Source organism: Salmo trutta, chromosome 38 (assembly GCF_901001165.1).
Source record: "Salmo trutta chromosome 38, fSalTru1.1, whole genome shotgun sequence".
Taxonomy (NCBI): Eukaryota; Metazoa; Chordata; class Actinopteri; order Salmoniformes; family Salmonidae; genus Salmo; species Salmo trutta.
Genome location: NC_042994.1, coordinates 30165492 through 30181433, shown reverse-complemented (window position 1 = coordinate 30181433; position 15942 = coordinate 30165492). Strand labels below are relative to the sequence as shown.

The 15942-nt window shown below is 41.6% G+C and overlaps 1 protein-coding gene across 7 annotated transcripts; it reads right to left on the bottom strand.

Annotated features, from left to right (window-relative positions):
* Positions 1-5317: 5317 nt before the first annotated feature.
* Positions 5318-14827, bottom strand: LOC115177664 (zinc finger protein 239-like). 7 transcript variants are annotated; one of them, XM_029738608.1, is made up of 4 exons: positions 14558-14827; positions 7006-7310; positions 6520-6907; positions 5318-6312 (listed from the first exon to the last, which is right to left on the bottom strand). In XM_029738608.1, exons 3-4 carry the CDS (start codon positions 6899-6901, stop codon positions 5537-5539), a joined length of 1158 nt encoding a protein of 385 aa, XP_029594468.1. In that variant the 5' UTR covers positions 6902-6907; positions 7006-7310; positions 14558-14827; the 3' UTR covers positions 5318-5536. The 7 variants fall into 7 exon arrangements, with proteins under 7 accessions (XP_029594468.1, XP_029594467.1, XP_029594466.1 ...); XM_029738607.1 differs by having other exon boundaries at positions 6520-6910; positions 7018-7310; XM_029738606.1 differs by having other exon boundaries at positions 7018-7310.
* Between the last annotated feature and the right edge of the window lie 1115 nt (positions 14828-15942).

Genomic DNA, 15942 nt, shown 5'->3' with positions numbered 1-15942 from the left:
TTAGCTAATTTATTGAAAATTAAATACGGAAATATCAAATTTACATAAGTATTCACACCCCAGAGTCAATGCTTTGTAGAAGCACCTTTGGTGGTGATTACAGCTTTGAGTCGTCTTGGGTATGTGTGTATCAGCTTTGAGTTGTCTGGGTATGTCTATCAGCTTTGCACATTTGGATTTGTGGATTTTCTCCCTTTCTTCCTTGCATATCTTCTCAAGCTTTGTTAAGTTAGATGGGGCACAGCGTGAACAGCAATCTTCAAGTCTTTCCACTGATTTTCAATGGGATTCAAGTCTGGGCTTTGGCTGGGCTACTCAAGGACTTTTACATTCTTGTTCTGAAGCCATTGCAGCATTGCTTTCGCTGTATGCTTGGGTCATTGTCCTGTTGGAATCTCCGCCCCAGCCTAAGGTCGTTTGCACTCTGAAGCAAGTTCTCAACAAGGATTTGCCTGTATTTGGCTCCATTCATTGGCCCTCTATCCTTACCAGTCTCCCAGTCCCTGCTACTGAAAAGCATCCCCATAGCATGATGCTGCCACCACCATGCATCAAGGTATGGATGGTGTTAGATGGGTGATGAGCTATGCCTGGTTTTCTCCAGACATAGCGCTTAAATTCAGGCTAAAGAGTTACATGTTTGTCTCATCAGACCACAGAATATTTTGACTTATGCTCCGAGTCTTTCAAGTGCCTTTTTGCAAACTCCAGGCCTGCTGTCATGTAACTTTTTCATTTTTCTCAGGAGTGGCTTCCATCTTCAGGAGTGGCTTCAATCTGGCCATTCTCAAATAAAGCCCAGATTGGTTGAAGTGCTGTAGAGGCTGTTGTCCTTCTGTCAGGTTCTCCCATCCCAGCAAAGGAATTCTGTAGTTCTGTCAGAGTGGTCATTGGGTTCTCGGTCACCTCCCTACCCACATGGAAACTGGAGATATTTTTTTACATCACTGGTTAGAGGGCAACCTGCAGAAGACAGGGGGACACATCTCAATGTGTTGCGTTTGGATTAAAGTGGGTCGCACATCACGATAAGTGTAACGCTACACTTTTTAGTTCATCACTCCTATCAATATCACCTTGAAATCAAACTAACACTACTGAAAAGCCACACCGAATCTGAGAATAACTTTTACATCACCGGTTAGAAGATAATTGGTTGAAGACAGTCATCTAAATTCTAGAATGTCAGATGGAGATTCTGGAAGGCTGCCTGAAACGGGGGGGGGGGGAAGAAACAAATAAGTTGCTTTGGTATTTAACTTGTTTCATTTGACATGAGATATCAAAACCGACAAGGGTTGGGAAAGTACAGTGCCTTCAGAAAGTATTCAGACCTATTGACTTTTTCCACAATTTATTACGTTACATCCTTATTCGAAAATGGATTAAATAAAAATTTTAAAAATCAGCAATCTACACACAATACCCCATAATGACAAAGCAAAAACAGGTTTTTAGAAATTTTTGCAAACAGAAATATCTTATTTACATAAGTATTCAGACCCTTTGCTATGAGACTCAGAATTGAGCTCAGATGCATCGTGTTTCCATTGATCATCCTTGAGATGTTTTTACAACTTGATTGGAGTCCACCTGTGGTAAATTCAATTGATTGGACATGATTTGGAAAGGCACACACCTGTCTATATAAGGTCCCACAGTTGGCAGTGCAAGTCAGAGCAAAAATCAAGCCATGAGGTCGAAGGAATTGCCCTTCTGCAGAGAAGAATGGGAGAAACTCCCCAAATACAGGTGTGCCAAGCTTGTAGCATCACACCCAAAACTCAATGCTGTGATCGCTGCCAAAGGTGCTTCAACAAAAGTACTGAGTAAAGGGTCTGAATACTTATGTAAATGTGATATTTCCGGTTGTTTTTTTAAAGAAATTAGCAAAAATGTCTAAAAAAACTGGTTTTGCTTTGTCATTATGGGGCATTGTGTGTAGATTGATGAGGAAAAAAACTATTTAATCAATTTTAGAATAAGGCTGTAACATAGCAAAATGTGGAAAAAGTCAAGGGGTCTGAATACTTTCCAAAGGCACTGTATTTGAGTGATAGTTTATTGGTGTATGGCCAGTGACTTTTATACAGTGTCCCACATTATTCATGCCATTTGAGTTTGAAATTGGCAAATTGAAGTCCTGCAACCGCCAAGCGTACCAAAACCAAAGATAATGATCTATTTTATTAAGCAATCGATTGTGTCATCGCGATAACTATAAACTTTTACATTAACAGCACCAATCTGAGGTAAAAATGATGTCTAATTAACCTAAATTCGATGTGATCAAAACGTGAGCTTGCGTAATGTAGTTGAAACGTATGGTGTCCATTTGGATCAAAACATCAAGGAAAGACAGCGCAATATAAAATAATCTAATATGTACAAATAAATCAACATTTCAATTTAGGATGATAGTATTATGTTACCCACTTTACAGAAAACATCTATATCTCACAAGTTTAACCGTTTGCAGAGTTTAAAAAAAATTATTGCTTCTATGCACAATTTAACAGAGCTCCCATAGTGACGGTGCAGCCCGTTAATTAGTCTTTCCCCAATAGGAGATACAACATTATTGTGTGTCTACGTGGATGATGTTTCGTGTAGCTAATCTTACTTTAGGTTTAAAAAAATACATTTTTAGTTGTTCTCAGAAGAATAAGTTGAAAAAAAGAATGCCAAAGTTTATAGGAGCTTCGTATTTATTCTCATTAAAAACAAAAATACAGGGGCATGTATTAACTACAAGCACATATGCGTTCAATTTTAATTAAATTGAATTACAACATGAATTCTACCTATTTTATTACAACATGAAAACTGTACCTATAACATTGGCAAAACATTCTACATTATAACATTATTTTAATTGACAATATGAACCCGTTTTTAAAGTGACTGTCTCTCAGTCATCTTAAGATGAAAGCACTAACAGTAGGTCGTAAAGTAAATATAACCCCACAGAGTGTGAAACCCTCAACATGCCATCAAACCAACACACACAACTTACTCTTCTCTATTTTTACAAATGATTTGCCATTTGTCTTACAAGAAGCTAGAATGACTATGTATTGCTGACGACTGCAGACTCTACACATCAGCACCTACAGCCAGGGAGCTCACGGAGACTCTTAGCAAGGACTGACAGAATCAACTGGACTTAAATACATCTAAAAAGCATTGTATTTGGTTCAAACCATTCTCTTAGACCTAAACCTCAACTGGGGTTGTGCGTGAAGGGTGTGTATCCATTGAACAAGTTGAAGTTATCACGGTCAAGTCATATTGACTAAGTTGTTGTGAAGATGGGGTGAAGTTATCATGGTCAAGTCATATTGACTAAGTCGTTGTTTAGATGGGGTGAAGTTATCATGGTCAAGTCATATTGACTAAGCTGTTGTGAAGATGGGGTGAAGTTATCATGGTCAAGTCATATTGACTAAGTCGTTGTTTAGATGGGGTGAAGTTATCATGGTCAAGTCATATTGACTAAGTTGTTGTGAAGATGGGGAGGGGTGTGTCTGTGTTTTTGACACAAAGATTAACTGTACTAGTTGTCCAGGCTCTGGTCTTGTCCCATCTTGATTACTGTCTGGTAATATGGTGCAGAAAAGAAAGACCTAGCAAACCTGGCTCAAAACAAAGCAGCACACCTTGCCCTTTAACTACACACATATAACTAACATCAACAACATGGATGATAGTCTTTTATGGTTGAGAGTTGAGGAGAAATTGACTACTTCTTGTCTTAAGAAATATTTATGTGATGAAAACACCTAACCACTTGTATAATATATTTGTATACACTTCAGAACAGACAAAGTGCCTTCAGAAAGTATTCAGACCCCTTGATTTATTCCACATTTTGTTACGTTACAGCCTTATTCTAAAATTGATTAAATTGTTTTCATCATCAATCTACACACAATACCCCATAATGACAAAGCAAAAAAACAGAGTTTTTTCCAAATTGTTGCAAATTTATACAAATAAAATAAAAAACTGACATGACATTTACATAAGTATTCAGACCCTTTAATCAGTACTTTGTTGAAGAACCATTGGCAGCGATTATAGCCTTGAGTTTTCTTGGGTATGACGCTAACCTATAGTTGGAGTTTCCCCCATTCTTCTCTGCAGATCCTCTCAAGCTCTGTCAGGTTGGATGCAGAGCGTCGCTGCACAGCTGTTTTCAGGTCTCTCCAGAGATGTTAGATCGGGTTCAAGTCCGGTCTCTGGCTGGGCCACTCAAGGACATTCAGAGACTTGTCCCGAAGCCACTTCTGCGTTGTCTTGGCTGTGTGCTTAGGGTCATTGTCCTGTTGGAAGGTGAACCTTCACCCCAGTCTGAGGTCCTGAGCAGGTTTTCATCAAGGATCTCTCTGTACTTTGCTCCATTCGTCTTTCCCTCGATTCTGACTAGTCTCCCAGTTCCTGCTGCTGAAAAACATCCCCACAGCATGATGCTTGTTTCTCATGGTCTAAGAGTCCTTTAGGTGCCTTTTGGCAAACTCTAAGTGGGCTGTCATGTGCCTTTTACTGAGGAGTGGCTTCCTCCTGGACACTCTGCCATAAAGGCCTGATTGGTGGAGTGCTGCAGAGATGGTTGTCCTTCTAGAAAGTTCTCCCATCTCCACAGAGGAACTGTGGAGCTCTGTCAGTGACCATCGTGTTCTTGGTCACCGCCCTGACCAAGGTCCTTCTCCCCCAGGGTCTGAATACTTCCCGAATACACTGTAGATACCCCACCAGACACACCACTGAGTTTCTTCACAGTACCAAAACCGTGAAAAATGGGGATCCAAAATCCTGTAGCTAATGGGGATCTAATAAACTAAACTCACAGCAGACCACACATCTGTAATGTCTCTCTCCAGTGTGTGTTCGCTGATGCATCTTCAACTGTGAGTTTGTGTGTGTTGTCAGGTAATCTGCTCGAACAAAACTCTTCCCACATTGATCACAGCCCTCTCCCCTGTGTGTTAACATGTGTCTAGTCAGTTGTACTGCCTGACGGAAAACTGTTTCCACATATAGCACAGAGGTATGGTTTCTCTCCTGAGATTTCAAAAAGCCTTATATTGGTATAACTCTTTCCACACAGAGCATTGGAAAGGCTTCTCTCCAGTGTGTGTTAGCTTGTGTAAGCCGTGCGACCCCCGTCTATGGTCCGTGACGTAAATGGGCGAAAGCGGTGATGGAGGAGCGCCCTTCTCAAATGTAACAGTAATCTGCATCGCTCGGTCAAGCCAGCATGGTGCATCGTCCAGAAACATACATATCTTTTCCATAAAATGTATGCTCAAATGAGTTTTCATTGAGAAGGCAGATAAAATGATTTTATCAAAAGCAATCACTTCTTGCTTTTGAAAACAGAATCCTAGTCATTACTCCACAAGCTTAAATATGTCACTTTTGTTTTGAGCCTACTTTGCCATGGGCTTTCCTGGTCCTAAAACGAATGCAATCACCTTTCACCAGATGCAAACACTTCGCACCGGGGCAACCCAGGCGAGATGATCAAATCCCCTCATTGATCAAAGCTTCTATAAGATTTCTCTCCCGTGTGTGTTCTCTTGTGCCTTGTCAGTTGTACAGTTTGACGGAAACTCTTTCCACATATAGCACAAACATAAGGTTTCTCTCCTGTGTGAATTCTCTGGTGTATAGTTAGTGTTCCTAATGTAGTGAAACTCTTCCCACATTGATCACAGACATATGGTTTCTCTCCTGTATGTGTTCGTTTGTGTTCAGTCAGGGAACCAGCTTCAGCAAAACTCTTCTCACATTGATCACAGTTATATGGTTTCTCTCCTGTGTGTGTTCGCTTGTGTATAGTCAGTTGTCCTGACTGACGGAAACTCTTTTCACATACAGCACAGACATATGGTTTCTCTCCTGTGTGTATTCTATGGTGTATAGTCAGTGCTCCTAAGGTAGTGAAACTCTTCCCACATTGATCACAGACATAAGATTTCCTTCCTGTGTGTGTTCGCTTGTGTTCGGTCCTGGAATCAGCTCGAGCAAAACTCTTCCCACATTGATCACAGCGATAAGATTTCTCTCCAGTGTGTATTAGCTTGTGTTTAGTCAGTTGCCCTGGCTGACGAAAACTCTTCCCACATTGATCACAGCCATATGGTTTCTCTCCTGTGTGTATTCTCTGGTGTCTCTTTAGGTCTCCTAAATGTGGGAAACTTTTCTCACATACATCACAGCTATAAGGTCGCTGGATCTCTTTCAATCCTCGAGCCTTCCCAGATGATAAGACCCTCCCACTGAGCGAGCGACCGTTAGGGTTGTCCCCTGTGAAACAAAGACATGAAGTTAAGGTTCCTCATATGTACCAAAGTATTTCACAATGAACTAGTGTTGAAGTATCTTCCCCATCCAACACAGATGAGCTGCTATACAACACTGAATAGTTACGTTCAGCAAATATGGGTCAATTAATAAATATTGACCAATCAATGAAATGTTACAGAAGCAGATTGTCTTCTAATACACACACACCATTGTTCCTACTTGATGACATCGAATCTGAATCTCCCTCTCCATCGTTGTCCTCCACGTTCCATTCTTCGTCGCAGGTTGTAGCATCATCATCATCAGACTGGCTGGGACTCATGGGTGCCACAGTAGATTCTTCATGTATCTTTCTGATGTCATCTTTCAGTCGGAGTAACCAAGACATTCCCTGCTCCTCCGAATTGACTGAATCTGCATTTTCCCACATTTCCTCCATGATTTTACGTCGCAACGAGCGATGGTTCTTTCCTTTAACTTGGGAGCCATCTATTCCACAGCGTTCACACAGGTATCGTAAATTATCCTCTGTTAGAGGATGTAAACTCTGTTCGATTTCTTCCAGCAATGCTTCCTTCTCTCCACTCATGTTGTCCTGCTGGTGGGAACAATGACAATGCAGTCAATGGCAAGACAGCAGGAAGTCCATACACTTTAGATGAACTGTAGTAGAAGACAGCAGGAAGTCCATACACTTTAGATGACCTGTAGTAGAAGAAGACAGCAGGAAGCCCATACACTTTAGATGACCTGTAGTAGAAGAAGACAGCAGGAAGCCCATACACTTTAGATGACCTGTAGTAGAAGACAGCAGGAAGCCCATACACTTTAGATGACCTGTAGTAGAAGACAGCAGGAAGTCCATACACTTTAGATGACCTGTAGTAGAAGACAGCAGGAAGCCCATACACTTTAGATGACCTGTAGTAGAAGACAGCAGGAAGTCCATACACTTTAGATGACCTGTAGTAGAAGAAGACAGCAGGAAGTCCATACACCTGTAGTAGAAGAAGACAGCAGGAACACTTCAGTTGATAAATAACTACTACAGGTTGTCATCTATCAACAGGTATGGAAATATTCCCAAGTTCGTTGTGGTCGGTCTTTTTAGAAGAGGACAAACGGCAGATGTTTCTGCGGCTATTGTCCCATTTTCATTGATTTCGATGTGAGTGATTAATATGCGCGCTATTTATTACAGTAGAACAAACTAATCAATTTCAGTCTGGAGTGACCGCTTGGTAAATATTGGGGCGTGAGCAGTTTTTAAAAGGTAGTATTTTAGCAAAATACAAGTAATCTGAACAAGTGCGATACGTGTGTGTAGAGAGGAATTTCTATGTCTTGGTCTTCAACAAAATCACAATTTATTTCAGCATATTGATGAATTTGGACATTTAAAACCTCTAATTTACGAGACATGGTCTATAGCGTTGGGGATTACGGTCCAATGACTGTAGCCCACCTGCTAACACTTAGCCTGTTGTTTTATGGTACAATCATTTATTTTATTTTGCGTGCTGGGCCCGACATGAACGCTGGGCCCGTAAAAACATGTCAGTCAGGCCAGTGGATCTCGCCAGTCACTCCCATGACAGGGCCAGTAACTTTTCCGCGCATTTTTGCATTCCAGTTCAACATTTTCCTGCTCTGACGCAGTCTACACACATAAATGTCATGCTATTTGTAGCTGAGCAATATGATTGGCTGTTCATTCAAGCACCACCATACTCCCGCGAGTCACAACTTCTGGAGCAGAGTACACGAGTTGATGCCTCCACACAGCACACGCCAGCTGTCTACTGGAGCTCCACATTGATCTGGTACTGGTACTCCCTGTATATAGCTGCTCATTGATCTGGTACTCCCTGTATATAGCTGCACATTGATCTGGTACTGGTACTCCCTGTATATAGCTCCACATTGACCTGGTACTGGTACTCCCTGTATATAGCTCCACATTGACCTGGTACTGGTACTCCCTGTATATAGTTCCACATTGATCTGGTACTCCCTGTATATAGTTCCACATTGATCTGGTACTCCCTGTATATAGCTCCACATTGATCTGGTACTCCCTGTATATAGCTCCACATTGATCTGGTACTGGTACTCCCTGTATATAGCTCCACATTGATTTGGTACTGGTACTCCCTGTATATAGCTCCACATTGATCTGGTACTGGTACTCCCTGTATATAGATGCAGTGATCTGGTACTGGTTCTCCCTGTAGATAGCTCTACATTGATCTGGTACTGGTTCTCCCAGTATACAGCGCAATTCTGTATTTTATTTTATTACTCATGTTACTATTTTATTTTTAAAGTAAAGTCTACACCAGTTGTAATTGCCACGTGACAAATAAAATGTGTTTTGATTGTTCAAATCATACCTATATTGCTCTACTCTTACAGAAATTCTTTAAAGGCCCAGTGCAGAATAAAAATGTTCCTGGGTTTTATCTCATATCATACAACAGTTGATGAAATTAACACTGTAAAATGTGTGAAAAAATGTGATCAGTGTTATTCCCTGACAGTTGCAAATTGAAAATCTAATCTGGCATTAAAAATGTACCAGAGGCCACCAAAATACGATTTGTTTTCACAAAACAAGCTCTAATTCACCCCCCCAAAATGATATTGATGATATTTAGTGAAATCGTGCAGATGAGTTTGGCTTGCTTAACATTAGCGTCTTGGGGCTATCAGTCTCCTGATCTAAAGAAGGGAACTCAGATCTCAACTAATGACGTAATTTCAACATTGCCGCAACCAAATCAATTACAAAGATCTGCTGCTATTTTTGCAGCTATTCAGAACGTAGTTTAAAGGCGGCGACATGAAAATTAAAACTAGGGTTGATTTGAGCTGACCATCTTTTTAAACAGGGCATTATCAGACTAGCTAACGTTCACCGACATAGTTGGGCGGGAACTTTCGGGTAATAGTCAGTCCCCGCCCATTAGGCAGGAATAGGTGGCCGACAAGTGTGGCTAATTGATGAGGGCGGTATTTTCTGAGCTAAACTGAACAAGACGCACCTCCAACAACACATAACAGCTCACATAATTCTGCCCAAAAACAATGACAATTTCTCTCACCCAAGTGGTATATGGGGTATTTAGGTGAGCTCTGAAGTCACCCCATGATGAGCAGTGCCTGTTTTTGTTACACACTACCGGTCAAAAGTTTTAGAACACCTACTCATTCAAGGGTTTTTCTTTATTTTTACTATTTTCTACATTGTAGAATAATAGTGAAGACATCAAAACTATGAAATAACACATATGGAATCATGTAGTAACCAAAAAAAGTGTTAAACAAATCAAAATATATTTGATATTTGAGATTCTTCAAAGTAGCCACCCTTTGCACACTCTTGACATTCTCTCAACCAGCTTCACCTGGATTGCTTTTCCAACAGTCTTGGAGGAGTTCCCACATATGCGGAGCACTTGTTGGCTGCTTTTCCTTCACTCCGCGGTCCGACTCATCCCAAACCATCCTAATTTGGTTGAGGTCGGGGGATTGTGGAGGCCAGGTCATCTGATGCAGCACTCCATCACTCTCCTTCTTGGTCAACTAGCCCTTACACAGCCTGGAGGTGTGTTGGGTCATTATCCTGTTGAAAAACTAAAGATTGTCCCACTAAGCCCGAACCAGATGGGATGGCATATTGCTGCAGAATGCTGTGGTAGCCATGCTGGTTAAGTGTGCGTTGAATTCTAAATCACAAACATTGTCACCAGACAAGCACCCCCACACCTCCTCCTCCATGCTTTACGGTGGGAAATACACATGCAGATCATCTGTTCACCCACACCACGTCTCACAAAGACACTGCGGTTGGAACCAAAAATGTCCAATTTGGACTCCAGACCAAAAGAAAACATTTCCACCGGTCTAATGTCCATTGCTTGTGTTTCTTGGCCCAAGCAAGTCTCTTCTTATTATTGGTGTCCTTTAGTAGTAGTTTCTTTGCAGCAATTCGACAATGAAGGCCTGATTCACACAGTCTCCTCTGAACAGTTGATGTTGAGATGTGTCTGTAACACCGTGACGCATTTGTTTGGGCTGCAATTTCTGAGGCTGGTAACTCTAATGAACTTATCCTCTGCAGCAGAGGTAACTCTGGGTCTTCCTTTCCTGTGGCGGTCCTCTTGAGAGCCAGTTTCATCAAAGTTCTTGAAATTTTCCAGATTGACTGACCTTCATGTCTTAAAGTAATGATGGACAGTCGTTTCTCTTTGCTTATTTGAGCTGTTCTTGCTATAATATGGACTTGTTATTTTACCAACTAGGGCTATCTTCTGTATACCCCCACCTTGTCACAACACAACTGATGGCTCAAACGCATTAAGAAGGAAAGAAATTCCACAAATTAACTTTTAACAAGTCACACCTGTTAATTGAAATGCATTCCAGGTGACTACCTCATGAAGCTGGTTGAGAGAATGCCAAGTGTGTGCAAAGCTGTCATCAAGGAAAAGGGTGGCTATTTGAAGAATCTCAAATATAAAATATATTTTGATTTGTTTAACACTTTTTTGGTTACTACATGATTCCATATGTGTTATTTCATAGTTTTGATGACTTCAGTATTATTCTACAATGTAGAAAATAGTCAAAATAAAGAAAAACCCTGGAATGGATAGGTGTCTCCAAACTTTTGACTGATACTGTATATAGATTGATTTTCTTATTTTCTTTAAAACAGCAATACACAGACAATACAAATGGCCGGACAACATCAGAGGGTCAGAAGGTGTTCTGGTCAGTGGGTGCTCATGCCCCCACTTTCCCCGAGACATCGACAAGGCCCAAAGGGATTTTTCAAGGGACTTGGAACGCCCAGGCGGGCATGGAAGTGAGCGCACCCATAACTACCAGGACCAGCAGACACACCGCTCACAGCATGAATCTACCAGGACCAGCAGACACACTGCTCACAGCATGAATCTACCAGGACCAGCAGACACACTGCTCACAGCATGAATCTACCAGGACCAGCAGACACACTGCTCACCGCATGAATCTACCAGGACCAGCAGACACACTGCTCACAGCATGAATCTACCAGGACCAGCAGACACACTGCTCACAGCATGAAACTACCAGGACCAGCAGACACCGCTCACAGTATGAAACTACCAGGACCAGCAGACAGACCGCTCACAGCATGAATCTACCAGGACCAGCAGACAGACCGCTCACAGCATGAAACAAAAACACAAAACATAAATAGCTAAATGTAAAACATACAATAATCCCATTCCTACCCTCACCCCGATTGGAGGACCTCAATAATCCCACCCTCACACCCGAATGGAGGACCTCAAACATTTATAATGTACATTTGCATTTATAATTTTTCCAACACTCATCAATTCCACCCTTCACACAGCATCAGATCAACCCATCTTTCCCAGGAAATCATCATTCTACCATTTCCTCTCGCAATACATCCTTCCATTCTCCCATGGTGTCTCACTAGGGACTTCAACCCCGCCACCTGCAAACGTCCCCAAAAATCAACATTTAACCCAAGAGCACAATGATATTTCCTGTTGACTGACGGTGGTCCTTCAAGTCTCCCAGCAATATAGTGTGCAGGACCAACCACACCCTGATATTGTTCCTGAACCTGACTCCAGAAACTAGACACCTACTGCACAGTAGGGCTGGGCGATATATCAATTTAACTTGATTTATTCTAATGTATGTTTTTGCGAAAGATTACAAATGCCTGTATTGCAGAATCAAGTTTCTTATTTTTATTTTATGAGCGTTTATGTCCGCTTGTTCTCATCTTGTCTTTTTGGTCCTTCTGTGCTGAGTGCACTTTCTCCATTTACATCAGATATCTGTATATAATGACAAAATGCTCATGTCTCCTCCCTAACAACAGGAGTTGTTGTCCCAAAGTGAAGGCAGGCAACAAGCTTAGGTTCAAAATAAGCACATAGAAACACGTTGGGCTTATTTTGGCGAGAGTGAAACCTCTCTCTTGGCTTCTTTCTCCCAAGTCCCTACCACTCACAAAAACAAAGATGAGAGATCACTTCTTCGTCGCTGACAAGCAGTTTCAACTCGCTATTTGCATTTGAGGTTTGGTCTAACACTCGGTCATATGGACACTGAAACACATGGAGACATTATTTTACTGTAATAGAGGAGACGTTAACCTTTCGAACCAATCCCTGTTCATGTTTCAACTCCTCACATTTCAAGCAGAGCAGACTACTAAAACAGATGCCAAAATGCTCATTTTGTCGCGAGCGCATTACAGTACCACGTACCGCTAGCAGCATTTTAGACAAATAAAGACGGTTCTACTGGCTGTTTAGTCTGTGTTTTATGAACGTGCAATAAGAATAAAACAATTATATAAGGAATTGGCAAATCTTTCTCATTCTGAGAAATAAGGTAGGCCAATGGTTTCAACATGTGAACAAAGTGGACAGGCTAGCATGCTGTTCAAACAGCTGGAAACTGACTGAAAGGTGTGTTTTTATAACAATTCAACTGTTATGCCTTGTTAGCTAGCAAATAGATTCTAAACTTGAAATATAAATATGAGTTGGCTACTCACTAGCACGTGGGCTTGTGCTGGAGAGACTGTTTATGAGACCAGTGTTAATGTTCTAGAATGCCTGCTACATTATTAGTGAATGTGCATTATGCATGGTTCTGGTTAAAGTTGTAACAAAAAGGGCATTTGTATAGACAGACCTGAAAGCCAGATCAGTAATAGCATAAAAAAAGCAGGTAAAACTATTTGTATTAAATTATTAGTGGGTCTTATGGTTGTGGAAGGAATATATTCAGCCTTGGTATAATTTCACAAGCTCTGAATTCATTCAATTATTTCCTAACAGACAGTAGCAAAGAGACACGCTATTGAGCAATACCGCCCAGCCCTAAAGGACAGTAGCAAAGAGACACGCTATTGAGCCATATCACCCAGCCCTAAAGGACAATACCAAAGAGACACGCTATTGAGCCATACCGCCCAGCCCTAAAGGACAATACCAAAGAGACAGGCTTTTGAGCCAGACTGCCCACACCTAAAAGGACAGTAGCAAAGAGACACACTATTGAGCCATACCGCCCAGCCCTAAAGGACAGGACCAAAGAGACACACTATTGAGCCATACCACCCAGCCCTAAAGGACAGGACCAAAGAGACATGCTATTGATTATTTGTCTGCATGGCAGAGTCTGCACCGGTCTGTCTGTTCAATACCCCATATATACTGAGAATTATTTCTGGAGAGAATTTTATATTATAGCTTAAATTTAAAAGAACGAATTGATGCATCTGTTTTGTTTAACAGCTCAAACCCGTTGCCATGGTATTGGGACATCAAAGATCTGTTTTGTGGCTTAGTTGTCAACCCCCTTGACTGTCAGTGAAACTGATACATTTTATGATTTATAATGAGTCATTTTAAGTCATTTATGATTCTTATTGGTGGCAGACAAACTAATTAATTATTTTCGCAAAATATTTAGCTGCTCCGTGCTTCTCCAGGGTGCTGTTGGAGAGATGCACCGCTATGGCGCTCCATCAACGTTCCGTCAAAAAACAAATCTATGACAATGTCGTGAAACAGACACTTTTTACATCATGCATGCACGCTTCTCCGATCAAATAGCCTAAACAAAATTGAGGCAATAAAAAAAGCTTTTCAGTGTGAATGACATTTTAACAAATACTACATCCTAAAAATCAGGCTACCCACACCTGCTGTCCAGGAGTTTCACCCTGCGGGCTAAATCATGATAATCAGTGGTTACAAGTTTATATTCCTTAATGGTTTTTGACGAACTGATCATAGCACAAAAAATACAATAGTCCAGCATTTCCTGCTGTGTAAATACATTGACTCATTGCAAATAGGCTGGCTGATACTCAGAGCTCATACAGCCAAAATGATTAGTCACGGGAATCAGGACTAATAACACAATGGAAATGTCTGTTTTACAAACGGTACCACGCTACACTATTCTAGTTACACTATTCTAGTTTTACGGAGGGCTGCTTTTTTGTTGTTTTCTAGTCTAGGGCGGCAGAACGGTCAGGACCGGGCCTGCACTGCCGTGTTTGTTCACGAACCACTAAACTGGAATTATTGACGATATCGTCATATCTAGACTGTCAACATTCGTCGTTCTTAGGTGCACAAAACATTAATCCGCCTACAGCTGTTGTTGAACAGAAGCTAGCTATTTAACTCACCAAATTCCTTGTAGAAAAGCCAGCTAGCTAGCAAGTTAACGCAGCTAGCAAGTCCCTGTCCTCCTTTTTTTCCACGTGGAAAATGAGGTAGCTAGCTAGCTAGCTTTATCTCGTCAGTTTTGTCTAATGATCCTTTATGACTTTCAAACAAAGTTGTCCTGTGGCTGTTGCATTTTGGAGATTGAAAATAGGATATATTTATAGTAGGCTACAAGTACGAACGTTTCAGCTACTCTGTAGCAAGGTATCAACTTCCGCTTTGACTGGCATTGTTGTTGTTCTTCTTCTTCTACGGTATTATGGCGGTCCGCAAACAAGTGTCAGGTGCATGCCGCCACCTACTGTACGAGTGGTAAACGATAGAAGAAGGAAAAAAATCCATTGTTGGAAAATAAACATTAAAAACCTATCCTACTCCGTCTGTCACAGTCCAATTCAAGTCACATCCTGACAACGGCTCAGCGGCCTGTGAGGACAGAACATTCTGTGACAGGATTTCTTGCAAGGCCTCGGCTGTAAACTCAGTCACAAAAGAGCGTTCTGTATGCACTAACAATGACTAAAATGTTCTCTGATTTCTTCTTTGTTGTGTGCTGCGTAGTTTACGACGAGGCACTAAATGCTACAAAGACCAACTTTTTCACGTGCAATATATCAGTATCCCTTGGTTGCCGAGAAACATTCACTGGTGCAGGCTCTATTACCAACGCGTCTTCAACGCCACTCGCCCCTTCCACTCTTCTCATCGCCTCCAGATAGGAGACACACTGGACATCCCTCACTTTTGCCAACCCTCTGTCTCCTTCCCCCTAACGGGACAATCCGGGAAATGAAGGTGCATGTTCGCCACTTACAGTTGTAGCATTACCTCAGCTGGCATACGATATTCTTCGTCTGCATACACTTGACACGTGACCAAATATTTTTGCATTTACGACACTAGAGGGGTTTGTGCACAAAAGCTTTTACAGGATATTTCACAAATCCTAACTTTACATGAGAAGGGAGAGACTTTTCATCGAAGAACAGTAGTATGGATGAAGTCAATTTCCTTACTCCATCCACCATACCCGTCAGTTGACGTGCACCAATCACTTCACCTGCTTCCTCGGCAGGTAGCTTAGTGGTTAGAGCCTGGTGATTATAGCCTAGTGGTTAGAGCCTGGTGGTTAGAGCCTAGTGGTTAGAGCCTAGTGGTTAGAGCCTAGTGGTTAGAGCCTAGTGGTTAGAGCTTAGTGGTTAGAGCCTGGTGATTATAGCCTAGTGGTTAGAGCCTGGTGGTTAGAGCCTAGTGGTTAGAGCCTAGTGGTTAGAGCCTAGTGGTTAGAGCCTGGTGGTTAGAGCCTAGTGGTTAGAGCCTAGTGGTTAGAGCCTAGTGGTTAGAG

Bases quoted from the DNA above. Each gene is read 5' to 3' on its own strand.
- LOC115177664 (XM_029738608.1), bottom strand. From the start codon at position 6,901: ATGAGTGGAGAGAAGGAAGCATTGCTGGAAGAAATCGAACAGAGTTTA. The intron at 6,313-6,519 runs GTGTGTGTGTAT...TTTGTTTCACAG, and splicing joins GTCATCAAGTAGGAACAATG to GGGACAACCCTAACGGTCGC.